This window comes from Phragmites australis, chromosome 22 (genome assembly GCF_958298935.1).
Source record: "Phragmites australis chromosome 22, lpPhrAust1.1, whole genome shotgun sequence".
NCBI lineage: Eukaryota > Viridiplantae > Streptophyta > Magnoliopsida > Poales > Poaceae > Phragmites > Phragmites australis.
In genome coordinates this window covers 4702050-4729142 of record NC_084942.1, presented here as the reverse complement: position 1 = coordinate 4729142, position 27093 = coordinate 4702050, and the positions used below count along the sequence as shown (strand labels likewise).

The following is a 27093-nucleotide window of genomic DNA, read 5'->3' as shown; positions in this document are numbered from 1 at the left end:
ATGAGCTCTCCTTCGTAGCACCACCGCCCGACATATCTCTGGTCGTCGACTGGTACTTGAGCTTCCAACACCGATGATCACCTCTTCACCGACCACACCCGGCTCTGATACCAGATGTTGGATCAAGCCCTTTTAAACTCACGCTATTACTGGAACTCAACGGGAACACGAGGAAGAAGAAGGCAACTCAAAGCAAAGAACACGCAGGAGCTTGGCAAAGTGCTGCTTACTTGCAAGCAAGCCTCTCTCTGTTTTTTTTATTTTACACGCACCTTCCAGAACTGAGTAGCTCCTTCTTTAGATGAGTCACCAGTCGAGTGACTTCTTTTTGGACTGCTAATCAGCACTACATAGTACATATTAATATATAACAGAGATTGTAATTCCTATGCTACAAAGTAACTCATACCAACTTCGTAACTTAAGCTTAGACTACGAGCTGAGCACAAAATCAACAACTAGATTACATCTAACAAAATGAACCATAACGTCAATAATACCACATGAACAGTATGGTGGATCTTTTGTGGCAGGCAACGTGCATTATATCGTGTGGCTGGTCGGCTAGAACGTGGCCAGGAGCGTGGGCGCGCTCCAGCAACGGCAAGTCCAAGCGAGCGGTGCGGTGGCGGCTTGGAGAGCGGCGAGTGCGCGGCGGCGGCACGGAGGCGCACTGATCTGAGCAAATCCGAGTGGCACCGGTGGTCCTAAGCTTCTTGGTCGGTGTGCGCTTCTGCACGGTTGGGTGGCCGCGCAACAGAGGAGCAAAGGTAGGCAATGACAGACAAAAGCGGTGAATTTAGATTTACACGTGCAATACGACGTCGAAATGTAGATGCGAATGAGACGGGTCCTATGAGCAATAACCAAGCTCTCATACTATTTGTTAGGAATGGAACACGGGAGGTACTGATTTACATAGAAAAAAATATTCTAATACAGAGGTAAAAAACTATGAGAGACAATTTATACTATGATAGGTCAAAATTACAAATACAAGAATGTCTCATATTTATAGACGTTTTTTAGAGTCGTATTCAACTAGGATACTCCTAGAGTTTGAATTATTATCCAACAGTTTTATGTGGCCGCAAGTTAGGCCAGTATGCGCACCCAAAAAATACATAGCATTGAGTAATTAGGTTTGACATTCAACAACCGTTCAATGCCAGAGTGAAGTTATCGATGGTTTTTATAGGCAGCCTATTGATAGTAGCAGTAAGAAAGGCTTCTATCCTAGAAGTGCAAAGGAAAAGATGCTGGTGCCAAAAGTGCCAAGCCAATTTCAACAATGAGTCGTGTTTTCGCTCGGCGACCTTGTGTTTGCTGATGAGTACGTGGATAAGAAACTTTGTTTGTGATATGATGCCAATCTGAGTAAAAAAAAAAATAGTTTAGTTTATGATATTCTCCGTCCCAATCGGTTTAGACCGTAAAAATCTTGTGGTTTAGGAGGCATTCTACTTGAAGTTGGAACTGACGAAAAATGCTTGAAACTTCAGACTTGTGTTTGATCAAATACGTCCAAGCGTATATTTAGAGAAATCATCGACAAAACTAACTTAATAGCTGTAACCATTAACTGTGATGTACTGGCATGGCCACATACATCTGAGTGAATTAATTCAAGGAGAATGGACGACACATGAGTAGAACTGCCATAAGGCAACTGGTGCACTATGGCTTGTTGGCACGCATCAAACATGCGTCTTTATCTGACAAGAGCAGCTTATCTGATCTACTAATGCATGAAATCTAAAGTAGACAAGGATGGGTGAGCTAAGCCTAATGCTTCTGAAGATGATCGCCATGGTCGCCAAAAGCACTGGACATAGGATATATATAGCTGATCACCTGCAACAACTTGTGTTGTTTGGTAGGTTTTCTAACAAGTAGAGCACCTGGAAACATCAGTAATCTGCATTCGCAGCACTGCTGCTGCACGCGTGGCTTCTGAGCCTTTGGAGCTTGTCGGCGACCTCCTTCATGGTCGGCCTGTCCTCGCTAGCCATGCTCAGGCACTGCATAAGCAATTCTGCGGCCTTGTCGAGCGCCTCCACTCCGACCTCCTTCCTGACCTGCTCGTCCATGATCTCCCGGTGCCGTCCCGCCTGCACCGCTGTGATGAAGAAGAACGCGAGGCTCCCGTCCTCCTCCTCCTCCTCGTCCTCCACCGGGGTGAACGCCTTCCTCCCGGTGAGCAGCTCCAGCACAACCACCGCGAAGCTGTACACGTCGCTCTTGCTGGTGAGCTGGCATGTCAGCAGGTACTCTGGGTCCAGGTACCCCAGTGTCCCCTGGACAAGCGTGGCCACCGCCGCCTCGTCCGCCGGCGCCAGCCTCGACGCGCCGAAGTCGGACACCTTGGCCGCGAGGTCGCCGTCGAGCAGGATGTTGGCGGACTTGACGTCGCGGTGGAGGATCGGCGGCGAGGCCGACGAGTGCATGTACGCGAGCGCGTCCGCGGACTCGGCCGCGATGCGGAGGCGCGCGCCCGGCGGCAGCAACAGCTTGCTCTCACCATCGCCGCTGCCGCCGCCACCGTGGATGTGCCCATGGAGGCTACCGTTGGGAACGTACTCGTAGACCAGCATGGGGACCTCGACCTCGAGGCAGCAGCCGAGCAGCTTCACCACGTTCCGGTGGTTGATCTGGGAGAGGATCAGCATCTCCCTCGCGAACTCCCTGATCTGCTTCGCGTCGACCACCCTGGACTTCTTGACGGCCACGGCGGAGCCGTCGGCGAGGACGCCCTTGTAGACGACGCCGTGCCCTCCACAGCCAAGGACTCGAGCCTCCGCGAAGCCGTCGGTGGCCCTGTTGATCTCCCCCTCAGAGAAGATCTTGAACGCCACGCCGGAGCTGGCCAGGGTTCCCAGCTGCTGCTGCAGGAGGAGGCCACCGTTCTGCTCGAAGAAGCGCTGCTTCGCTCTGAGCATCCGCCTCTTTTGGAGCCCCAGGTGCACCGAGAAGCAGGACACCAGCAGCAGGAGCACGCCTACGCTTGCACCTGAAACCGAGCAGCACGCATCAATATATAGCGGCATAAGTAGTAGTACATACCGTGTTCTATTCACTTCACTCAAAAGACGCTTTTCTATGGCTCACCTGGGTAAAAAATTATTTTCCCTTACATGAATTTTCTGCTGTTGGATCTTACGATCGGATGATCCGATATCATCTTTAACCTCCGAACAGCCCCTGCCTCCCGCCATCTGCGCTCGCCCGCTCGCCCGCCTCTCCGACCATCCCCAGAGCCATCCCTGCCGCCGGGTCCGTCACTCCGACCGTCCCCGGCACCATCCCCGCACTAACCCGTTGGCTCAGACGCCCTCACTCTGATCTGACCTACCGGTTGTCTCCCGCCACCTCGCCGCACTACCGTCTCTCCCGCCACCACCATCTGACCTACCTCCCTCTCCCAAACCCTTTTTCTAAGCCCACCGGACACCGAAGCTCTGGCAACCTCGGCTCCTAACACCGGCGCGTTCACATGGTCGAGTGAGAGAATCGTGCGATTTGAGTGAGAAATTACGCTAGCAAATTATAGCAATTCGGACTAAAAACTTAAACCACCGTAGAGAATTAAAAGATTGAAAATACACTTCAACTGTATCTTGTGGCTTTGGTATTAATCAGTAGTAGGTGTGCCGGACAATCAATCATTGTACCTGTTACGGCCTTGAGTGCCGAAGTGAACTTGTTGTCTGGGCGGCAGCCATGTTCTACAGTGGCATTTCCGCTGGATCCCCTGGGGCATGTGCAGATGAAGCTGCCCGGCGTGTTGACGCAGACGCCGTAGCACTGGAACTCATCTCTGAGCTCGCACTCATCGATATCTTCCGATGGATTCGTATTAATTTGAAGAAAATAATCAGCAAGAAGCCAAGAACAATCGAGATGAGATGATTTGAGGAATCGAGGGGGAGACAGAATTAGAATTTGTTCTAGCTGGGGATCATGCATGCACACCTGAGCAGCCGTTCATGACATACGGGTTGCCCTCGTACCCTTGGGTGCAGTTGCAGACGTACCCAGGGCCGTTGCTCGACTCGAGGCAGACGCTGTGCGCGCTCCGGCACGCGTACGTGGCCGGGTCTGCCCACGCGGCGGCGCAGCTCGGGGCGTCCCTGATGGCCCAGTCCAGCACGACGGGCACGGCGAAGTCCCCGGTCCGGTTGAAGTGGGAGCCGGCGAACCAGAACCACCACGCGTCCACCATGAACGCGTAGGAGCAGGCGGTGGAGTTGTCCAGGAACGTCGCCTCCTCGCCATGGCGGCGGCCGCGGCGGTGGCGGCCGAAGCTCCCAAGGTAGGGGCTGTAGGAGTCGAGTCCGAGGGGGATGTTGCTCTGGCAGCAGCCGTCGTCGCCCCGGCATGACCCTGGCAGCGCGCGCTCCGAGGGACGGCACACGGACATGCACCCCGTGACGTAGTACCCACCGCCGTCGACGAAGTAGGCGAGGCCGGGGCAGCCGATGGCCACGAACTTGCTCTTCATGGACGAGAAGAGGAAGGCGCTGCCGTTGAGCACCATGGGTTGCTCCCGAAGGCTAACAATACGGCCGTCGACGTCGCCGGGGCGGTCGTAGCACGCACGGCTGGCGTTGAGGAGCACGGTGGCCTCGGCCGCGGGCAGCGAGATGGCAGCGACCTCGTGACCGTACCCGGCCACGGTGAGGCGCGGCGGGCGGCGGGTGTCGTCGCACTGGAGCCGGAAGCCCCCCTCAGCAGCGCCGCGGTGGCAGCCCGCGCCGATGCCGAACGGGAAGGGGACGGTCACGTTGCCGCACTGCCGCTGGCACCCCGGCGGCAGCTGCTGCGACGCTGCACGGGGCACCACTGACAGTGCCAGCCATACCAGCAGCCTCAGCACTGCATACACCTCCATTTTCACAGTCCTCCACCTTCTCTCTCGCTCTCTCTGGATTGATCGATTGGCAACGAAAGATGTCAAAGACGCGAGATCATGGATGGAATCAAATCGAAGATCGACACGCAATCGTCCAGTCTTTTTTCAAAGTAAATTTTACAGACCTACAACTATTTGTATATTTATAATATAAAACTATAACTTCTAAGATCTATATCATAAAACTAAAACTACAACTTTTTAGTCACATATTTTCAACATAACAGAAAAAATGAGTAATATGTGACTAACAAGTGAGACCATATAAAAAAATTATAGTATTACATTACAAAGATATAAAATTATAGGTTTATAAAATTTACTCTTTGCATAAAGTACGAGTGCAGTGGCAGCTTCAGTTAGCACCGGCAATCACACGGCGTCGTATAGACCAGGCCAACATATGTTGTACCAACCGACGAATGCAGTCGGCTTGACCTTGACGAGGTCAGTCTTCAGCTAAATACTTCAGCTTATGATAAATCATGGGCAGTCACTACTCCCTCTGTACGTTTTCAGGAGATGTCATTCTAGCTTTCGCAATATCTTTGTAAATACACGCCATTAATTATGATTGTACGCAAAAGTACTTAACATCGTCACGCCGGAATGACATTAAGAGACACGTTCATTTTTTTTAAAAAAATCTGGGACACGTTAAGTATTTACCATCAGCTTTACTACTATATCATCCTGATTTATTCAAAAACAGTTATTTAAAAATAATTATTGTCGAAGGTGTACAGAGAAGACAGTATAAAAATTTTACCCTGTCGACAGCACAGCACAGCTCACCTAGCACCGGCGATATACATGACAAAATGGAAAGGATGATGTCTCCCATCCTCAACAAAATGAACGGTACAGTTTGGAGGCTTCACATAGACAATAATGCAGATTCTTCTGGCCAGAATCTTTGCTGATATTGAGTTATGCTCATCTTAATCCCCTTGCAATGTGGGATGATCTGTAGATAAAACATGTTTTTGGCCCTCCGTCGTAATGAAACAGGGATATAATGCCATTGGCCAATAGTTCTATGAACAAATCCAGCAGTACCAGGATAGACGTGGTCAGATGATATCGACATACTCAAAAAAGGTTGTTGGGAGCTATACTTTTGATCCTTCTTCTTTTTTATGAATTACTTCAGTAGCTCGCCCGATGAGTGATTTAATGAGCTTGCCAGGCTTAGCAGTGTCAATTGCAACTCATAAACAATGTAGTGTTCTATCCACCAGATTTGTGTTTAGTTTCCACCAGATACTTTTGCAGTAAGTCAGAAACCCTTCTCTATCATGTCATTGTGGAAATATAGGGCTTCATTCATATTTCTTGCCTTACAGTACCCCTTGACCAATATATTGTATGTGTTCTCATTCGCAGCCACCTCCTGAGAACGCATCCCCTTATAGATCTCAAAGGTAGATTTCATATTATTGTCAATGCAGTACTGCTTCATAAGAGAATTGTAAGTTGCAGCATTCAGACGGATGTTCTTCTCCAGCATCCATTCAAGCAGCTTCTTTCCTCCCTCTTCCCGACCTGACATGCAGAAACCATTCATTAAAACATTATAAGTCACAATAGTAGGCTTAATTCCTTTATTTAACATCTCCTGCAGGAGGTTGTGAGCCCTACCAAGCTCCCCTGACTTGCAGAATGCATCAATAAGAGTTGTATATGTGTAAACATCTGGTTTAAGACCCACTGTATCCATGTCTGCCATAGTCCTCATGGCCTGCTCCAGGTTGTCAGCCTTGCATAGGCCATTGATCAGGGAGTTGTATGTGTGAGCATTGAGCTCAAGCCCCTTGTTGCGCATCTCATGCAATAGCTCATTAGCGGCCTAAACATCTCCTTGCTTGCATAGTCCATTCGACAAAGCCGTGTATGTCACCACATTCGGTGTCACTCCCCTCTGCACCATTTCATTATGCACCCGAAATGCCTCCGCCATCTTCCCTCTCTTGGAGTACCCATCAATGAGCACTGTACATGTGACCTCATCAACATCCAACCGCTTGGCCAACACCTCCTGAAGAACTCTCTCTGCCTCTTTCAACTCGCCAGCCCGGCAAAGCCCATTAATCAGCGTGGTGTATGTCATCCCATCAGTTGCCAACCCTGTTTTCTGAATCTCATCAAACCACCTTTTTGCAGCTGCCAAATCCCCTTTACTGTAAAAACCGCTCAAGACCGTCGTGTACACCGCCTCATCCAATATCACCTTAGGCTGGACCATATCCTCCATCACCATCAAAGCATCTGAAACCCGCTGTTTCTCACACAAAAATGCAACAACACTTGTATACACTGTTGCATTCAGCTCCACCCCTCTTGCCACCATTTCATCCAACAGCATCACAGCGTTCTCCAGCTCACCAAGAGCACAGTAACCATGGACAAGAATCCCATACATGACAACATCTGGTTGTGATGCCATTTCAGCGAATAGTTGGCATGCATCCTTCATGCAGCCAACACTGCACAGCTCTCTGAGGAGTATATTGTAGGAGCAAACATTCTTGAAACAACTCAATGGCTTCATCAAGCGAGAGGCGGGAAAGCACGGCTTTGCAGGCCTCCGGGGAGGGGGTGATGCCATACTGGCGCAGGCGGAGGAGGAGGGGCGCTGAGGGGAGGCACTCGAGCAGGAGGTCGAAAGAGACGGGGTCGGAGGAGAAGGCCCTGTAGGTGGAGATGATGTGCTCGATGAAATGCCGGTGAGGGGACGAGAAGCGGATGGCGCGCACGAGGATGGTGTGCGCAGCACCGGCGTCGCGGACGGCGAGGTGGGCGGAAGCACTGGAGGAGGTGAGGGTGCGGGTGTTGCTGGGGGCGGGAGGGGAAGAGGAGGAGGCAGGTGAGGTGCGGGTGGCGGGGTGGGAGGCGAGGAGCGGGAGCGCGAGGAGGACATGGATCGGGCGAAGGAGCAGGAGGAAGGGGAGGGGCGGGAGAGAGGCGGGGTCCGGCGAGGCAAGCACGGCGGTGGCGAGGCGACGCACGAGGGCGTTGTCGTTCGGCGAGTCTGGGCGAGGCGGGTGGTAGTCCGGGAACGGGCCGGGCGGGTGGAAGTCCGGGAACGGGTGGGGCACGGCGGTGGCCGTGAGTTCCTCGGCGGAGGCCAGCGGCACGCGGCGGTGTCCGCGGCGGCGTGGGGACGAGGAGGAGGTGGTGGCGTGGCTATGTCGGGCGACGCGCTCGTGCCGGAGGTCTCGCGCGTGGGTTAAAGAGGAGGAGCGCTTCGCTGCGGTGGCGACGTGTCGGAGGAGCATTCGGCGGCTACGGGTTCGAGAGTGAGGCCCACCCTGGCGGCGGCAGCGGGAGACGGGCGTTGGGCGGGTGGAAGGCAGATCCGCGACGTTCGATCCGTTGCGGGGTGTGGACGGTGCGGACGACGATGCATTTCACGGCGCGTAGAGGAGTATGATGAGAGATGAGAGATTCACTTTTACAGTTGTGTACTGAAGTGGCTGAAAGCTTGGAAGATTCAATTATGTATAGTTATGCAATTAAGAATTCAGATGCATGTGCTCGTTCAACATATGGATTGAGATGCACATAGTAGTTGACTAGTTGTGTTAGCTTCTGGAGAAGCCAACTTTTGATGGTCCATCATGGACTAATAAGTGCGTGCAGAAGTGTACACTTGTACATGGTCAGCCTATTTATAGGCCGATGCTATCAAACATTTGAAAATTTGAAAAAAAAAATTGTTTCAAGAATGATTAGTAGTACCGTTTTGCTTCTTTATGATCCTTTTTCTCCCCAAATGTACCGTTTGACACGCGTGGTCAATCAACAATTCTTTTTCCTGGATTATCTCTCCTACGCAATACGCACTGACCTACTCCTCTTGCATAGTGGTTCAGGTGACTTTGGTTGCTAAAGGTGATGTTCCGTTGTCCGTTGTGATGACTGTCTGCAGCTCCCTTGCTGCAGTGTTCCTTACACCTCTGTTAACGAAAATTCAGGAGACTCTCTCATACTTAAAAAAGCAATAAGATATGTATTGTCTGCGATTTTGTTAGTTTTTCTGACTTTTCCCCTTCAAGTGGTTGTTGCTCCAATTTTGTTAGATTCGTCTATACAAAGTGCATTCCCAACAGTAGTTAAATTTGTGACTCCTTTTGCCCCTCTTCTGGCAGTCTTAGCTTCATCGCTTTTGGCGTGCAGATTTGAGTCCTTCAAATTTATGATGTTATATGGGCTTGTAACAGTAGAAACTGTATATGTTTTTACCCTCTTTTATGTTACAGTGTCTTCTCTGAGAACTTTGTACGCCTAAGATCAACACTTGCTGATGCATCTTATGGGAATGGAAACTTTTTCCTCTGGGGATATTGGGGTTGTCATGCTCTCTGTATTCTTGCTGCATTTTGCTGGTTTCTTTGTCGGGTGAAAACTAGAACGCTTACTGTACTCTTTATGTGTAATATGGTTCAGAAATTTTGTATCAAAAGGGATTAACCCTCATATTTCAATTAATTAGTCCAAACTAGAAGTTATATATGAAAACTTGTTGTCCAGATGTCTAATTGTTTAGAGGGCTCTGTCACAACAGGTTTGCAGGGGAGCGGCAGCTGTAGGTGGTTTCAAAGAAAAACAAAGGAGAGCAATATCAATTGAGGTATGGAAATCCCTACCATAGCTTACCACATTTCCCAATGCAATATGACCAGTAAAAAGGAAGAGTTATATTCATTGTTGAAACCCTAGGTAGAATACTAAAATAGACAAATCAAGAACTTGTTCCAGCACACTTACATTGTTACACTTATAACAATAGGTGTTTTACATTACTTGGGAGGTATTACTACTCACAAATATCTGATTAGGAATTAATAAAATGGTGTAAATTGGTCCTCTCCCATGACTCAAGTACCCTTCTACTCTTGTAAAAACAAGTGGCAATTTGGCATACATGCAGTCGAACATTTAAACGTATATGTGGATTTATCTCAAAAAAATTACTTTCATAACATAAATTCACCTTGATTTATAAATATATATCGAAAATCATGATAAAAGTTATGTTTTGGAGACCATACATTGTTCAGAACATCACTTATCTCTTACAATCTAAACGTGGTCACGTTCCCGCAAAACCAGATAGGCCACGTCAGTTTCTTTTACAGTCATCGTCCGATAGCAACGGACAGTAAAAAGCTCTGTTCCAAAGTTATGGCATAGTAAAAAAAAAAGCTACTGCTCTGAAATCTCTTAGGCCAACTCCAGCAGCTTCCATATCCACCCACAAAATACTGTGCTGATTGGATTTGCCGATCGGGTGATCGCATCGCTCCTCCAACAGAGTCCGTTTCTGGCGCTACAATGATGAGGGTGTGTCATTATAGCGCTGGAAGAACGGCAAATTTGCCGATCGAATAGAGCTCCCGTATTATTGTTCACAGTGTATGACTATGGGTTCGAAGAGAGAAGAAGAATAATAGAAAGTAGTAAATAGGATAGCTATTGGAGATAAAAAAATAAATGATACTACAATAGTATTAAGAGATACTGTAATAATATTATAAATTTTTAAAATATCTACTAGAGATAGCCTTACAATATACATGTAGACGGCTTTCCGTAAAACCAGCTAGACCACGTCAGTTTTTTTTACAGCCATCATCCGATAGCAAACAGACGGTAAAAAGCTCAATTCCAAAGTTATGGCACAGTAAAAAAAAACACGGTCGTGTTACCGCAAAACCAGCTAGGCCACATCAATTTTTTTTACAGCCATCGTCCGATAGCAAAAGCTCTGTTCCAAAGTTACGGCACAGTAAAAAAAGTACTGCTCTGGAATCTTCGCGCGAGCGCAGCTCGCAGGACCCATCGCCGTCGAGCGCTGCCTTCCGCCATCGCCTTCATCTTCTTTTCCTCCTCGTTCTCCAACTAGCCGCAACAGGAACACGTACGGCACACGCACACGACACGAAGGCCAGCGCAACATAACATAAGCGCCGAAATCCGAACCCTAGATCAACGGATCTAGCTCGCTCCTCATGAAGGCTCCTCCTCGGCCTCATCAAGGTCTCAGTGGGGAGGTGACTCTCCTCGGCCGCCGCCCTCCACCTCCATTGATGCATAATAAGAATGGATAGAATATTAGTTCTTTAGTTGAGCTATTGAGTTTGTAGGATTTGATTTGCAAAGCTGTGATGAGGAGGTACCTATTATCTTGCTCTTCAGAGTGTGTCGAGGCTTTGATCTAGGCAAGTAGGGCTCTAGTTGATGATGCACCTCGGGGAAGCGGTGAGGGAGCTCGGCCAGGTCCTCTGCTCTAGATCTAGGGGATGGCACTCGTGGAGATGGGGAGCTGCTTTGCTACTTGCTATCGTCTGGTGACAGGAAGGAAATAAGAGCAAGAGAGAGAGCAGGGATCAAAATCCTCTGACTTCACCACGGTGGAGTCAAAGAGGAACAACAGTTCCATTAGTTTATTGTGTCGATTTTATTGTTTACAGTACACTGTAGCCTAAAATCTGGTACATCCATCTACGATCCAACGGTTCATAGCGATTTGAAGGACTGGTGAAGTCAAAGGATCCCAATATAGCAGCAGGTGCTGCAGCAAGGGGAGACCATCTCTAACGGTTTTTCTTCGTGAGTCCCATTCCTTTCGTGAAGATATTCTCGTTCACTTCAGTGCTCCAATGGCTTTTTTTTACGGTTTCTTTTATGAAAGGATTCTCTCTCCTATTCACTCTATTCCGGGATTCTCTTTTATTTTTCTTCATGATTTCCTTCGAAGGGAAGCTGTTAGAGATAAGAGAAAATAAAAAAAATAAGAGTGGGAAAAAAATTTAGAAAGAGAATAAAATATAGGGAATATGGTTACAGATTAACAATGGCGCTGGGGTTTGTTGACTGATGGATGGACGATGTCGTCGCACACGTCAGGCTGGCTGGGATGAGGTTACAGCGTATAGATGACGTGTCTAAAAGCGCGCAGGTGACCTTGGTTGTATGTTGCTGCTCCTGTCTTGCCTGCTGACAGAAGACATGTTTTCAAAGTAATTAACTTTGGGGAATTTATTTTGTATTTAAAAAAGCATTTTTGGTGAATCAAATCAAAATGGATTCATTAGTAATTGATCTATAAGCACAAAAATTGGCACTATTTTTGGAACTGTAGAACATCATCTTTTTAATTTTTGAAATGGCGATGGAAGAATAATTTTTGAAGCAAACTGTCTAAGCTGTTTGTTTCCGCTAATGATTATAATAAGTTGGCTTATTTATTCTGAGCTGAAACAAACAGTTAGCTTATTTGTCCAGATTATTATTAGTTGAAGCTTATTTTAGTTTATTTTAACTTTTTACTATACTACCTATCAAATTTAGAGAAAATTATCCATCAATGTAACTCCCCCCACACTGCACTCGAATCCCCCACCCTCTTTTAAGGGTATTGCATACATTTGCTAATAATTCAGACTCCAATAATCTAGGTTGTCAAACAGCTCACAGTTTATTTCACTTCAATTTATCATAATCCAACTTATTATAATTCACCATCTATAAACCGCTTATTATAATCCTAAGCTGAAACAAACATAATCTAAATTGCTGAAGACCAGAGACATTGTTTTGCTAAGCCAGACAAGTTGAGGCCCACTGGCAGTGTGTCTTCCCTCTTTTCTCTTCCTGGTGGTCGTTGTCTATAGCTGTCCGGACGTCGTGCCTGTAGTCACCTGGTAGCTTCTCTGTTCCTTCCCCATCGCAAGCACATCGCCATATTCGTTTAGTTCAGTGATCATACTTCAATTACGTTTCAGCGTGTTTATCAGCTAACCATATGCATCAACCGTAGGGCTCAAAGCGTGCGGGCAGTTTGCGGCCAGGACAGCCACGCCATAGCTGGGACGGTGAAGAAGGGATTGCTACATAAACATCATGTGCAGCGGGCTGGCGAGACCTCTGCCGCCTTCTCCTTAGGTCGTCTCCAACGGAGACAGCATTTTTGCCGCTTACCTTTCCAGCCGTACGTTTGCCACGTAAGAGCGTCGGCAAAACACTCCAACGGAGACGACATTTGAGATTTGCCGCTCGCTACAGGGAAGCCGGAGCCGGCTTCGAGTGGCAAATTTGCCGTCGAGTTGGGGGCTCCCGTATCACTGTTCCTGAGTATGCGTGTGGGTCCAGGGGAGGAAGAGAGGAATGGAAGTTAGAAAATAGGGTGGCTGTTAGAGATGAAAAAAATAGAGAATACTGTAATAGTGTTAGATGATGCTGTAATAGTATTATAGAGAGTTGATTTTTAGAGTTTCTGTTGGAGATGACCTTAACCCCTAGTAAACGACAGACTTCCCCGATCCGATCTAGGGACCTGCCATTGAACGGCGAGACCCCCTTGCTTCACAAGCACCTCTGCATGGGGCCGTCGCAAGGTCCCACGCGCCTCCACCGTGCACTGTCCCACTGCACAAGTCGCGGCTGACGCCCCACACTACTAAAAAATGCCTGTTACAGACGGCAAATTACATAACTAAGAGAGACGTCACATACGGATTTTAACAAGAAATGTATGTGGTAGAATCGTGACGTGTTCAATTGCAACATACCAAATGGTTTTTTATTGTAACGCGTCTGTGGCCCTATCACAAACGGTTTTTATTGTAATGTGTATGTGGCCTGGTCACGGTTACAGATGGTTTAATAGGGAAAACCGTCTATGGCCATGGTGGAGACGGGTTTCATCTCCACCCGTCTGAACTATTACAGATGGTTTTTTTTTGCAAAATTGTATGTGTTACGTCACAAACGGGTTTTTACAAAAATGTGTCTGTGATATGTAAGGAGGTCACAGATGGTTTTGATAAAAACCAGTTTGTGGCATAGTTGAGCCCGTTCCACGCTCCAAAGGTGGCCCAAATAAGAAAACCCTCACACCCTGTATATATATAGCTGACCCTCGCGTTGCTGCCTCCACCTGCCTCCTCTCCCTCTCTTGCACCACCCCATCACCTCCCTCCCTCTCCCTCGTGCCTCCGCCCCCACTGTGTGCTCCCTCTCTCTCGCGCCGCTAGCCCCACCCTCCTCCCTCTCTCTCGCACCAGCAGTCCCACCACTTCACCTCTCTCTCTCTCTCTCTCTCTCTCTCTCTCTCTCTCTCTCTCTCTCTCTCTCTCTCTCTCTCTCTCGCTCGCTCGCGTGCGCACGCGCGCGCGCTGCCCCCATCGCTTAGGCCCCGGCCCGCTGCCTCCACTGATAGATCGATGGCAACTCGTTTGTGACTAGGCCCAGTCACAGACGGTTTTGAAAGAAAATCATCTGTGACTAGCTGAGTCACAGACGGATTTTTACCCATCTGTGGTATCTTGATACCATAAACCCTTTTTTTATAGACGGCTCAAAAACCTGTCTGTAATAAGGGTTTAAAACTGTTTGTAACAAGCTTTTCTGTAGTAGTGCCATCTCCTTCCTCCTTGGCGAGAGCCCAATCCCGCGCACACACCTCGCCGTTTCTGTGCTACTCGACTCCGCACCGAGTATGCGCTGCTTCCTCTACCGTTGCGGCGGCAAAGGAGGACATGAGCCTGTATTGCGGTGCTCGGGCACGCACAAGAGGAGCTGAAGAGCGAGTGAACGATGGCAAGGGAGAGCAGCAGGAAGACCGCCGCTCCACCGTGTGCCTACCCCATATCCATTGTTGCCTATGCGGTCTCCTCTGGCAGTCGCTTCTACGGCCCGTTGCGCCTCTACACACCGGCCGACCACGCCCCAATGCACCGACCAGCAGCCACGAGCACGATCGATGGCGCCGCCACCCTCGCTCGTCACCAGCGGCTAGAGGGTGAGACAGCTGCAACTCGCTGTGCCTATGCACGCCGGTCGAATGCGTCCCGGCGTGCCGTCCAGCGGCCACGCACACGCTTGCTGGCGTCACCTAGGCCAAAAGATCTCCTGGGCCTCAGCCAGGTTATTTCAGCCCTACAGGTTGCGGCCCATTTGACAAAAAGGCTTGCGGGTTTTTCAAAATTACATCACAAACACATAAATGTAATTTTAGCCCTCGGTTTCTGTCTAACTTATGATGTTATGAGTTTACCTCATATAAATTCGCATTCCAGACCCACATGTCTTCAGATTAAAATGTGTTACCTCATTAATACCAATAATATGCATTGTCCACGCCCGATGAGAATGGAGAGGCGAATGTCGACTAGGGTTAGGAAACCCTAGCCGCCTGCTCCTTTTATTTCGACCGGATCAGGCCATGAGCTGAAGGGAGACCAGTGAGATGGGCCAGCCCATGTGGTTGGCCCACGCAAAAAAGGGGGTAGGAACGAAAAATAATAGAAAAAAAGGCCACAGCCCAACAAGCAACAAGGCCGGCCCAGTAATTGTTCGAACCGAAATCTGAAAATTACCTAGCTAAAAACTTTGCGAATAAGCCCATATAGTTTTGAAAATTCTATTTCATGTCTGCATTTTTACAAGACATGCCCTGACCTAATTTCTTGCATTCACATCCATGTTTTCTCTGAAATTACCTAGCTGCCCATAATATTGCACAACGGACCTTAAACTTTCTTTAATTTTCTTGCACCATGTACTTCAAATAAAAAAGATTATATTTTGTTGCTCACGGGTCATATGGAGTGCTAACGGCGCGCTAATATTTCTAGTTTGTGACTAAAGGCAGTAATACTTGTAAAGTATTACATTGAATTGACCTCACAAAATTCGAAGCATAGGTTAATATATCTTAGACAATAATTTTTTTTGTCTCAACAGTGTTTTTTTTGGGTACAATGCTTGCTACTTGTTTTCTTTCAGAATTTCAATGAACAGAATTAATTTGCATATGGTAATTCTAAAATATGTTCAATTGCCGTTTCCAGATTGCAGGTAGGAATGCAAAATTCATCTTTAGGGGTATAGTGTTAGCATCTGCATATTTCTCCTCACCCTTGGTCGCCTTGCCACCTGCACTCTCAGCTGTCATTATGAACATAATGGGCAGCACACTGGATCTTGTATGGCAATCTATCACACCTTCTGTTTCAGAGAATGAAACCACTGACATGCCCGATCTGCTCTTACTTTAGTGTGTTTAATCTCCTCTGAATGGTGGGCTGAAACCATGGCTGTATACCTTTCAGTTCTTCTGATCATTCTATATGCTCCCTTCTGGGTGTTTTGTGAGATCTCTGATAACTCTGGAATATTGTCTTTCTGAGCTTTGAAATAATCTTATAATCAATAACTCAAAGAACTTGAGAAGGTATGCTGCCATACAAAATCACACCAAGTTTGAGGTCTAGAAACTGTATTATGCAGAATATCTGCAACTTAATGGGAGAAATAACCCGCACTATGTTCATAACTTGAGCAGTGTCTTATGAAATTACTGACACTGTTCCTAATGGGACGTATTCTAAATCTCCTATTAGCATTCGAGGGTAGGACTACGATTGCCTTCGTCTGAGCTAAACGAAAGATTTATCTGACCTTAACCAGGTTTCTGAAACAATTTATCTGTTTCTGTTGACATATGGCACTTGAATACTGGCTTAAGGGAAGGAAGTTTGGCTTTCAATGTAATATTTCTTTTCAAAATTGTCCCTTATAAACTGCAATGTTAGTCTAGGGTCGATGCACCCATCAACATTTCTTTTGGTTTTTTGAGAGCTCGAGATGAGCCTCTTTAGTTCTCAAAAGAAAAAGAAAAAGAGCTTCTTTGTTGGACTGAGCCCCATTAGAGTTGGATGACCCACTTCAGTCCAGGACCAATATACATGGGCCACTTCTGACTTCTGCAACCAGAGGGATCATTTTGCATGTGACCTGGTACGGTGTTGTGCCTGCAAACAGAACCCTAGGCCATTGCTTTGATCTGGCTGTTGTTGTCAATGAACTAGGAGACAGGGTGCAATGGCATCAGTCAAGGACATGTACCATTGCACCCATGCAATTATGGTAATCATCACCAAAGCTTGCAACAACCCCACATGGAGATGTGTTGGTTGGTGAGGTTTAGGGAAACATGAGAGCATGCAGATCTCTATCCTCTCCTTATGATCCACAGAGAACTGCAGATTTCTTTAGTCTGTAGGTTCTAAATGTTGAAGGAAAATATGAATTTTAATGCTGTCTTGGGCTTCTTTCTTTGCTGGACCGCTGGCCCATGCGAACCTGTGGTGTCCCGGCCCATTCGGTTTCCCACAAAACCCGCTGGAGCGGCTAGGGCAGAGAAGAAGGGCGCAGGCGGAGAGAACAATGGCGGCTGCGCAACCCTCAGCGAGTTCTTCGGAGTTCGTTGAGATGGAGGGCGCAGAGGTCCCATATCTAGGCCGGCTTCCTCTTCCTGCAAAGGGTAGAAAGAAGACCTCCCCCCTTTCGCTTTCCCACTGTTTTTCCTCTTCGGTTTGGTGGTCATCCGTGAGTTGGAGAAGTTCTTCAGCTCCAATCTGGGTGCTTCGGTTCTTGAGGAGATAGAGTGGGGATTCTGTGTGTTGGTGGTGCTTGGAGCTGTGAAAGCTTAGGCTCGCCCGTACGCGCGGTTGCGGTGCGGTGAGGCACTGTATCTTCGATTTCCTCGTCGACGGCGACCCCGGCGAATAGGATTTCTGGGTCAGCGGCTTTGCTGCCGTGCCCTGCCTCCCTGATTCACTCGTTTGAGTGCATTGCACTGTGAGTATATCCAGTTCGCATATCCTTTCATTCTCTGCAGATCTGGACATTAGAGGTGCTTGTTTAATATGCTCGGTGATGAATTCATATGCATAGGCTGGACAGATTTTCAGTACAATAGTTAGTCTTGTGCATTATCTAAGAAATCTGTCTCTATTTGGTGGTCACTGATCTCTAAACTTCTAGAGTGGCTTGTTCTGTTCTGGACAACCGAATGTATGTTCTGGTTGTGATGCTGGTATATTTCTTGAAGCCTGAGGTGATAGATGATGTATGTACTGGTTGAATGTCTCTTTTGGTTCCTGACTCAGCTGCCAAATTAGTTCTCTGGCCTCCTGTCAGGTTCAGCTGTTGTGCATTCTTACAGGCACATACTCTTCACTCAGTTTGTGATAGCATTTAAATCCAGAAAGATTATATATCTTCTTTAGATACTGCTCAAGTTCTAGTCCAGTTGTTATCTGTTAATTTTGTCCAGTCAATGATGCACTCTTTAGAACAGTTAGGGAGCAGGATTGTATATGTCCTGGGGCCAACTGTTGTGTTAATTCTGAGAGCTCTTTTATCTGTCCTAAGCACCTATTGTCCAGATTTGGTGATATGCATGGTTATGGAATCTGATAATCTTATTTGTCAGTTATTCTTTTCAAATGTCCTGTATACTTGTCATGGATTGTTTTCCTTTTATCTCTGTATATGTGGAATAATATTATTGCTCATATTATCGCAAATATTACAACAATCCAGAAATCCTAGTATTGCTTCTGAGATGGCTAGCTCTAGCTCTTCTGCACTCCCACCGTCGTCCTCGGACGCGATTAAGCCTGAGAGCTTTGATGGGACCGGCTTTGAGCGCTGGCAGGCCCGGACGAGGCTGTGGTTGATGGAGCTCAGTTTATTCTGGGTCCTCACCGAAGAGCCGCCCGCCCCCCAGGGGGAAGCCGTGCTAGACGAGGTCGAAAGAACGCGTCTTGACGCGTTAAGGGCCCGTTGGGAGAAGGCAAATGCTTCTGCCCTGGCACGTCTCTTGGCCGTTCTGTCGAACAGGCTCTTCGACGTGTACGTGAGCTTCGGGGAAGCACGGAAGGTGTGGACAGAGCTGAATGACAAGTATGCTGAAAGCGACAACGGCAACGAGTCCTTCATGGTGGCAAGCTATCTGAACTTTCGTATGGGAGATGGCAGATCAGTCATGGAACAAATCCATGAGCTTCAACTGATCGTGCGGGACTTAGGCCAGTATGGCTGTGTCCTCCCGGAGAACTTTCAGATTAATGCCATTCTAGCAAAGCTGCCTACTTCTTGGCGTGACTTTGTCACTGCACGTCGGCATTTGAAGCAGCGATTGACTCTTAATGAGCTCATTGCTGCGATAAATGTCGAGGAGAAGTCCAAGGCAGGCTATGGTGGGGGGAAGGCGTATGCTCAAGCAAACCTTGTCGAACACAAGAACCATCCTAGCAAGAATGTGAAGAAAGAAAAGACCAAGCCTGGGTTTTCGGGACCGAAGGTCAATGCAATGAAGAAGAAGAAAAAACCCGAGATTGTCTGCTACGTCTGCGGCGAGTCGGATCACAAAGCCAACAGATGCCGCAATCGTAAAGGCAAGGGGCCAACACTTGAGCAGCAGAAGGCAGCCAAAGCCCAAGTGAATGTGGCGGTTGCAATGGCCAATGATACTGGCAAAGGCAACTCCACTAGTGGGTATGTACCTGAGGCCTATATGGCAAATTCACTAACAAGTTGGTGGATTGATACAGGTGCTACAAGGCATATTTGTGCTGATCAGACATGTTTTACTTCTCTTCAGGGCGCAGATGGTGGATCTGTACTGATGGGGAACGGGGTCTCGGCAGCAGTGCGCGGAGTAGGACAAGTGAGCCTGAAGTTGACTTCTGGCAAGACTCTTGTCCTGAAGGACGTGCTGTTTGTACCTGCCATGACCCGCAATCTACTCAGTGGATCGATGCTGTGCCGGCAAGGAATAAAGTTAGTCTTCGAGTCGAATAAAGTAGTTATGACCAGGTGTGGGTCGTTTGTAGGGAAAGGCTATGATTGCGGAGGCATGTTCCACATTTCTATTCTTGATAGCTCTGCAAACATTTTCTATTCTTCGTATTCTAATAAGAACATTGATATTTGGCATTCTCGCTTGTGTCATGTTAATAATGAAGCAATTGTGCGTTTGAGCAAAATGGATCTTATTCCTTCATATAACTATGATAAGAGCCACAAGTGCGAGGTGTGCGTGCAAGCAAAGCAGCCCCGCAAACCGTTTAACTCGGTCGAGGGGAGAAGCACCTCGCCGCTTGAGTTGATCCATTCTGATCTGTGCGAGATGAATAGAATATTAACAAAAGGTGGCAAGAGATACTTCTTTACTCTCATAGATGATGCTACTAGGTTCTGCTATATCTATTTGCTCAGAACAAAGGATGAAGCATTAGAATACTTCAAAATCTATAAGGCCGAGGTAGAAAACCAGCTGGGGAAGACAATAAAAAGACTGAGGTCTGACAGAGGTGGGGAATATATTCCCAGGGATTTCTCCGAATTCTGTGAAGAAAGTGGCATAATCCATGAATTTACACCACCATACTCACCTCAGGCCAATAGAGTAGCCGAAAGAAAGAACCGAACAATTTGTGATTTGGTTAACACCTTATTACAAAGTTCTGGTATGGCTAACTCATGGTGGGGTGAGGCTATTCTCACAGTAAACTTTGTCCTGAACAGGGTCGCTCCTCGGAATCGCGAGGTAACCCCTTATGAATGATGGAAGGGGAGAAAACCAAATCTGTCCTATCTTCGTACATGGGGTTGTTTGGCTAAAGTTCATATTCCCCTGCCGAAGAAAAGGAAATTAGGTCCAAAGACTGTCGATTGTGTCTTCCTAGGGTATGCATACCAGAGCACAGCCTATAGATTCCTGGTGGTCCATTCCGAGGTCTCAGACATTGCAGTTAACTCTATAATGGAGTCTCGGGATGTGACATTCTTTGAACACATCTTTCCGATGCGAGCAAAGGAGATTAGTTCCCATGATTTTTCAGTTGATAACCATGTTCCTCAAAGTTTTGATGACACAGTTCCTGATTTGGAACCTAGGAGGAGCAAGAGGCAAAGAACGGAAAAATCACTGGGAGATGACTTTGTCACCTATGTCGTGGATGATGAACCACGAAACCTTTCAGAGGCATACGCTTCACCAGAAGCGGAGTACTGGAAGGAAGCAGTCCGTAGTGAGATGGATTCGATCATCTCTAACGGAACCTGGGAGTTGGCAGACCTCCCAGTTGGATGCAAGCCGGTTGGCTGCAAATGGATCTTCAAGAGAAAGCGGAGACCCGATGGTACTATAGAAAAGTACAAGGCCCGATTAGTGGCTAAGGGTTTTACGCAAAAGGAAGGAGAGGATTACTTTGATACTTACTCTCCTGTAGCCAGATTACCTACTATCCGCGTGCTCTTAACACTGGCAGCTTCGCATAATCTCCTTGTGCATCAGATGGATGTCAAGACTGCTTTCCTTAATGGAGAGCTGGACGAGGAGATTTATATGCAGCAGCCAGATGGATTCGTGGTAACAGGACATGAGCGTAAAGTATGCAGGCTAATCAAATCCCTGTATGGTCTCAAACAGGCCCCTAAGCAATGGCATGAAAAATTTGATACTACACTGACTTCGGTCGGCTTCTGTGTCAATGAAGCCGATAAGTGCGTGTATTATCGCTATGGTGGGGGTCGAGGTGTCATTCTGTGTCTTTACGTGGATGACATATTGCTATTTGGGACAGATATAGAAATGATTAACCATACTAAGTCTTTTCTATCTCAGAACTTCGATATGAAGGACCTGGGAGAAGCTGATGTAATTCTAAATATCAAGCTCCTAAAGGGCAAGAATGGGATAACTCTCAGTCAATCCCATTATGTGGATAAGGTGCTTACACGTTTTGGGCTGATAGACTGTAAGCCTGTAGCCACGCCCTATGATCCAAATACTAAGCTGAAGAAGAATGTAGGTCATGGGAAAGACCAGTTAAAGTATTCGCAGGTGATAGGTTCTCTTATGTACTTGGCCAGTGCAACTAGACCTGACATCTCATATGCAGTATGCAGGTTGAGTCGTTATACGTCCAACCCAGGAGATGATCATTGGATAGCACTGGAGAGAATTCTCAAGTATCTGAAGGGGACAAAGAACCTTGCGATTCACTACTCTGGCCATCCTGCAGTCCTAGAGGGATTCAGTGATTCCAACTGGATCAGTGACTCGGATGATATGAAGGCTACGAGTGGATATGTTTTCACTCTAGCAGGTGGAGCCGTGTCGTGGAGGTCATCTAAACAGACTATCCTTACTCGCTCCACGATGGAGGCTGAACTAGTAGCGCTAGAATCAGCAGCTGTAGAGGCAGAATGGATTAGAGAACTCCTTTCTGACCTGCCGATATTGGATAAACCAATTCCGGCTGTTCTTACCTACTGCGATAATCAAACCGTTCTGGTTAAGGTAAAGAGTAGGAAGGACAATATGAAGTCTTCGAAGCATATAAAACGGCGACTTAAGTCGCTAAGGCATGCACTAGAGACGGGTATAATCGCTGTGGATTATATTCAGTCTGAAAGGAATCTGGCTGATCCTTTCACAAAAGGAATGGCTAGAACAGTCATTCAATCGGCGTCAAAAGGAATGGGATTATTACCCATTGATAAGGTTCACACCGGCAGTAACCTATCCTAGGAGATCGGAGATCCCGTGAACTAGGCTCTAGGATAACAAGCTGTGTGGATGTAAGAGCAATTGATCCCATTTGCTGCTTTGCTCTTCTGTAGGAGAGGATGAGCTGTTAGCTCTTAATGAGTTCAGTACCGTATGGTATTAGATGTCGTCCTACAGGACATCTAGGATAACTCACCTATGTGAGTGTGATTGTGTGGTCGCAATCTCAGAAAAGCAGGGTACTTTTTTGGATGACACTCATGAATCAAGGTACATGGACATGACCATAACGTCCAACCCGAGAGTTAAGGCAAAAACAGCCTAGTACAGGGTGTTGTATGTGAGGAGGCTCTCACATCAAGGCTGAGGATCAAGGCTTAGTCCTCCTTATCCTGTGTGAGCCAATTCACATTCAACTAGGTAACATGTTCAAACCCGAAAGGTACTGTTACTCAAATTCTGTATATCAAATCGATAACTCCAACATTAAAATTTGGTGGGGACTGTTGAAGGAAAATATGAATTTTAATGCTGTCTTGGGCTTCTTTCTTTGCTGGACCGTTGGCCCATGCGAACCTGTGGTGTCCCGGCCCATTCGGTTTCCCACAAAACCCGCTGGAGCGGCTAGGGCAGAGAAGAAGGGCGCAGGCGGAGAGAACAATGGCGGCTGCGCAACCCTCAGCGAGTTCTTCGGAGTTCGTTGAGATGGAGGGCGCAGAGGTCCCATATCTAGGCCGGCTTCCTCTTCCTGCAAAGGGTAGAAAGAAGACCTCCCCCCTTTCGCTTTCCCACTGTTTTTCCTCTTCGGTTTGGTGGTCATCCGTGAGTTGGAGAAGTTCTTCAGCTCCAATCTGGGTGCTTCGGTTCTTGAGGAGATAGAGTGGGGATTCTGTGTGTTGGTGGTGCTTGGAGCTGTGAAAGCTTAGGCTCGCCCGTACGCGCGGTTGCGTGTGCGGTGAGGCACTGTATCTCCGATTTCCTCGTCGACGGCGACACATATCTCTATTGGACAGCTGTGGAATAATGAGAATGTTTACTTTAAAGGTTTGATCAACATCAACACTATGTCACTATTAACTGGACAGCTGTAGGATCATGATAACCATTAACCAGCTTTTTCTGGGAGTTGAATAATAACGTCCTGGAATGTTTAGCTTTAGGTATGATCAACACTGTAGCATGTCCAGATCATGTTTCAGTTTTCTAAAATCTTGGTTAGTGGCTAGCAACTTAACATGATATGGTCAAAGGAAGTTATCATGTGAACGAGTCATCAGGCTTAACAGGTCAAATTTGTAACGACATACTCCACTTGGCCACTAGGCTCAGTCCCTCTGATTGCAAATTGTTGGGTCAAATATGTGAAAAATATATAAATGAACACGAATCTTTTGATGAACTTGGGACAACGTGGTGACAATTAATGTGGATTAGGGCTTCAAATTCAGTAGCTTGCTCTCCCTTTGTTTGGTTGTTGAGCCATGTGCACAAAGGAAATTTATCGCTGAATTTTTATCATTGATTGGTTCGGTCTGACTCCTGGAAGGGGGGAAAATTGTATGATAATCTTGGCAGTGCCTCCTAATGAATCCATGACGCATTCATGGGGCTTGTTGCAAGCTTCAGGAACTCTACTGGATGCTTTCAGCAATGGCATGTCCCCCTCTAATGCAGTGAACAAGGACAAGGAATGCATATGTTACTGATGCTGACTTGGCTTCATTTTCTTTGTCTTTGCCGAGGCTGATGTCTGGTATCTTTGTTCAAGTGGAGATTTAAGTTATTCACACTGATCGGTGATTAGATCTTTTTTATTTGGGCTGATGGCCTGTGAATCACGTGCTCTGATTTAATTAGTGTTTACCTCGTAAAGAGAATTCGTTCTTGGATGCATCACCCTGTAAAGGAAATGGGAGCATTTCCTTACAAATATTGGAGTTTACCACGTGTTTTCTTTTTTCTTTTTGCATGAAAGGAATAACAGTGTGCTGTTTCACCAGCAGCCCAGCTTGAAACGACCAAAACAAAATTCTCATAAGAGATTGGAAATTTCGGGTGCACATTTTTTCCTCAACGACTCAGTGACCAGAGATTCTGATAACCTGAGTTCAACCTTCATCCTATATTCCTATTGATTGTCAGTCATGGCTATAACAATAATTCTTCTCTTTTATTGCACAATCCAATCTATTTGTACCATATTCTATGCATGATCACAGCTCAATATCACTATCAACACCTGCGAGAAACATATCTAGTGCTCCCGAGGTTCCAAGCCTCGAAATACCATGTAGATAATCACGAAAAATTCTGAAAGTTTTTGGTGACGCAGCGTATGCTATATCTTTACATGGAGAAAAAAGGAAAAAATTCAGGGAATCAAAAAGACACAGTAGATGTTCAAATATGTCCTTTTGTTCCTCCTTGTATAAGTAGTTGTTTGAGTCGAAATTTTATGGGATGCTCGGTAATAGCATACTCTATATCATGAATTTGTTTCGGAATTTTCCCTGATTTGTTTCCATATTGTTTTAAAGCTTGGAAGCACTAGATTATTCTTTTCTTTTGAGGATAGTACAACTATCTAAGATTGACAGCGATCGATATGGGGCCCAAATGTCTGGCATCACGATTCATTTGCCATGCTGTCAACAAGCTTTAATTAGACTCTTCTACTTTGAAAATGATTGGAAAAAAAATCATGACCAATGAAAGATGGCAAACCAAAAACCGATAACTATTGGATATGAGCGAAACTCAAATTATGTGTTCATGCATCGCAGCTCAATATCAGTATCGACATTTGCACATCTAATCTCTAAAAACAGTAGGTTTCACGCCATCCGTACTGAACTAGAGAGAAGAATCCCTAGTGCAAATGTACAATTATTCCTTTCTTTTATGAGGATAGTACAACTATTATTGAAGATCGACAGCGATCAACATGGGTCCAAAATCCAAATATCCGGCATTCATTTTTCCCATGCGTCATAAATCCAGGATGCACGATAGATCTAGATAAAGTTCCGTAGAATGGGACTACTTTATGGTTTTGTATAGCAGCTCAATTCATATATCTCTCAACTTGTTTGTGCAATTTAGGGTATGTTTGGTTATATGTATATGATTCAGTTTTGCTCATGCAGGATGTATAGAGCAGCGGTTTGGTTGCCTGTATACACTCCTAGGCCTGGCTCACCCGGATGCAAAAAGGGCTTCTCAGCATGACTGATTGAAAATGTAGAAATTGATCGTTTCTTCAGAGCTGGACTCCTAGGATGTAGACATAAGCTCAGCTAATGTTGATATTAGTGTATGATTAGTGAGTATTAACTTATATCAGTACATTTTTAATTGGATTAAGGCTTAACATGATAAATAAAGTACTATTGAGTATATTTATGCAAATAACATCGTATTAATACTTACTTTTTTATTTCAATCTCGTGCAATATGTGCTCACAACCAAACATAATCTATTCTCAGCTAGACTGATCATATGCAACCAAACCAAACAAAGTAGCACTGCATGCACACAGTTTGGCTCATTAATACAAGCCAGGCTAGGACCATACGAGCAACCAAACGGACCCTCGGTGGAGCAATCAAAATGTTGCTCCAAATGTAGATAGCCCCTGTGGAAACCAACTAGCTCACCTAGTTAATGGGATATTACCCACTTTTGCCATCGGTCCACTGATGGATCTGCTCTATTATGAATCTATATATCTGCGGCACTGTGTATTTGTGAAATAGATATAGAGCTGAGTCCTACCAAACAACCTCTAATTTATATTCTTGTAGGACGGAAAAATAGATTATTACCGGTGAAAGATGGCAAACCAAGAACTATTGAATTTGAACAAAACTCAAATTATGAGTTGTACATTTTCTTATGTTCAATATTAGACATCTTGCCCAGGAGAAAGCAGCTTCTTATGTTCAGAAGCAGCTAAGCACGATCTAGGGCTCAATGGTGGTTCGACAGGGAGTCTAATCAAGTGCAAACCCTAGTACAGGACGTCCTCAGCAATTTGAGAATTTAGTGGAACAAAGCAACATGGTTCAGTAGGGTTTTTTTAGGACGTTCAGCAGCTTAACTTCACCATTTACTGTGCGTGTGAGTGTGATGCGTATGTGTATGTGTAGTGGTGTGTATGACTACATGAGTGTACATCACCTTGCAACTGAAAAAAGTGCTTAAATTTCTGAAGTTCTGGATAGACTTCAATTTTTTCTACAATGCTTTCTCATTTTTCCTTCGAAGAGAATCCAGTGCCCTTGGGTTCATCGGAAGACTCGAAGGAGTTTGGCACAAAAGTTAAAGATGACAAGGAGACCACTAAGAAAAACATGACTAGTGGAGAACCAAGCCTTGACTTGGTTGTTAGTGAAAGTGATTGTATCTTCCATTGATATTACCTAGTTCTCAATAATTTTGATAAACTACAAATTCTATTTTCTAGCACAACTCAAAAATGCTTAAAGATGACGCCTAAGAGAGGGATGGGGGATGAATTAAGGTTTTTAAAAATTAATTGGTTCAATTCAATAAGATACACATAAATTAATTCTATATAAATGTGGTATACGGTTATCTAGTTTGATTACTCTATCACAATAAAGTTTTGTATCATAGATTCCAATCATAGTAACTACAATGCAATTCTGGGAAAGATAGATACGGAAGAAAAAATGGTGCAATAAATAAATACGAAATGTAAATGAGATAGAGAGTACAAACTTGAAACGACCAAAACAAAATTCTCATAAGAGATTGGAAATTTCAGGTGCACATTTTTTT

At 46.1% G+C, this 27093-nt stretch overlaps 1 protein-coding gene and 2 pseudogenes across 1 annotated transcript; 1 reads left to right on the top strand and 2 right to left on the bottom strand.

Annotated features, from left to right (window-relative positions):
- Window positions 1-1815: 1815 nt before the first annotated feature.
- LOC133905558 (wall-associated receptor kinase 3-like) lies at window positions 1816-5060 on the bottom strand. Its single transcript, XM_062347380.1, has 3 exons — window positions 3973-5060; window positions 3672-3839; window positions 1816-3010 (listed from the first exon to the last, which is right to left on the bottom strand). Exons 1-3 carry the CDS (start codon window positions 4889-4891, stop codon window positions 1911-1913), a joined length of 2187 nt encoding a protein of 728 aa, XP_062203364.1. The 5' UTR covers window positions 4892-5060; the 3' UTR covers window positions 1816-1910.
- Window positions 5061-5582: 522 nt separating this feature from the next.
- LOC133904310 (pentatricopeptide repeat-containing protein At1g05670, mitochondrial-like) lies at window positions 5583-8341 on the bottom strand (annotated as a pseudogene).
- LOC133904467 (probable sodium/metabolite cotransporter BASS1, chloroplastic) lies at window positions 8316-15978 on the top strand (annotated as a pseudogene).
- The last annotated feature ends 11115 nt before the right edge of the window (window positions 15979-27093 follow it).

What these genes read in the sequence shown, in the direction of transcription:
- LOC133905558 (XM_062347380.1), bottom strand. Translation starts at nt 4,891, where the DNA reads ATGGAGGTGTATGCAGTGCTGAGGCTGCTGGTATGGCTGGCACTGTCA. An exon ending in TGTCATGAACGGCTGCTCAG is followed by an intron (nt 3,840 to 3,972) that starts GTGTGCATGCAT and finishes ATCCATCGGAAG; the next exon opens with ATATCGATGAGTGCGAGCTC. An exon ending in GGCACTCAAGGCCGTAACAG is followed by an intron (nt 3,011 to 3,671) that starts GTACAATGATTG and finishes GCTCGGTTTCAG; the next exon opens with GTGCAAGCGTAGGCGTGCTC.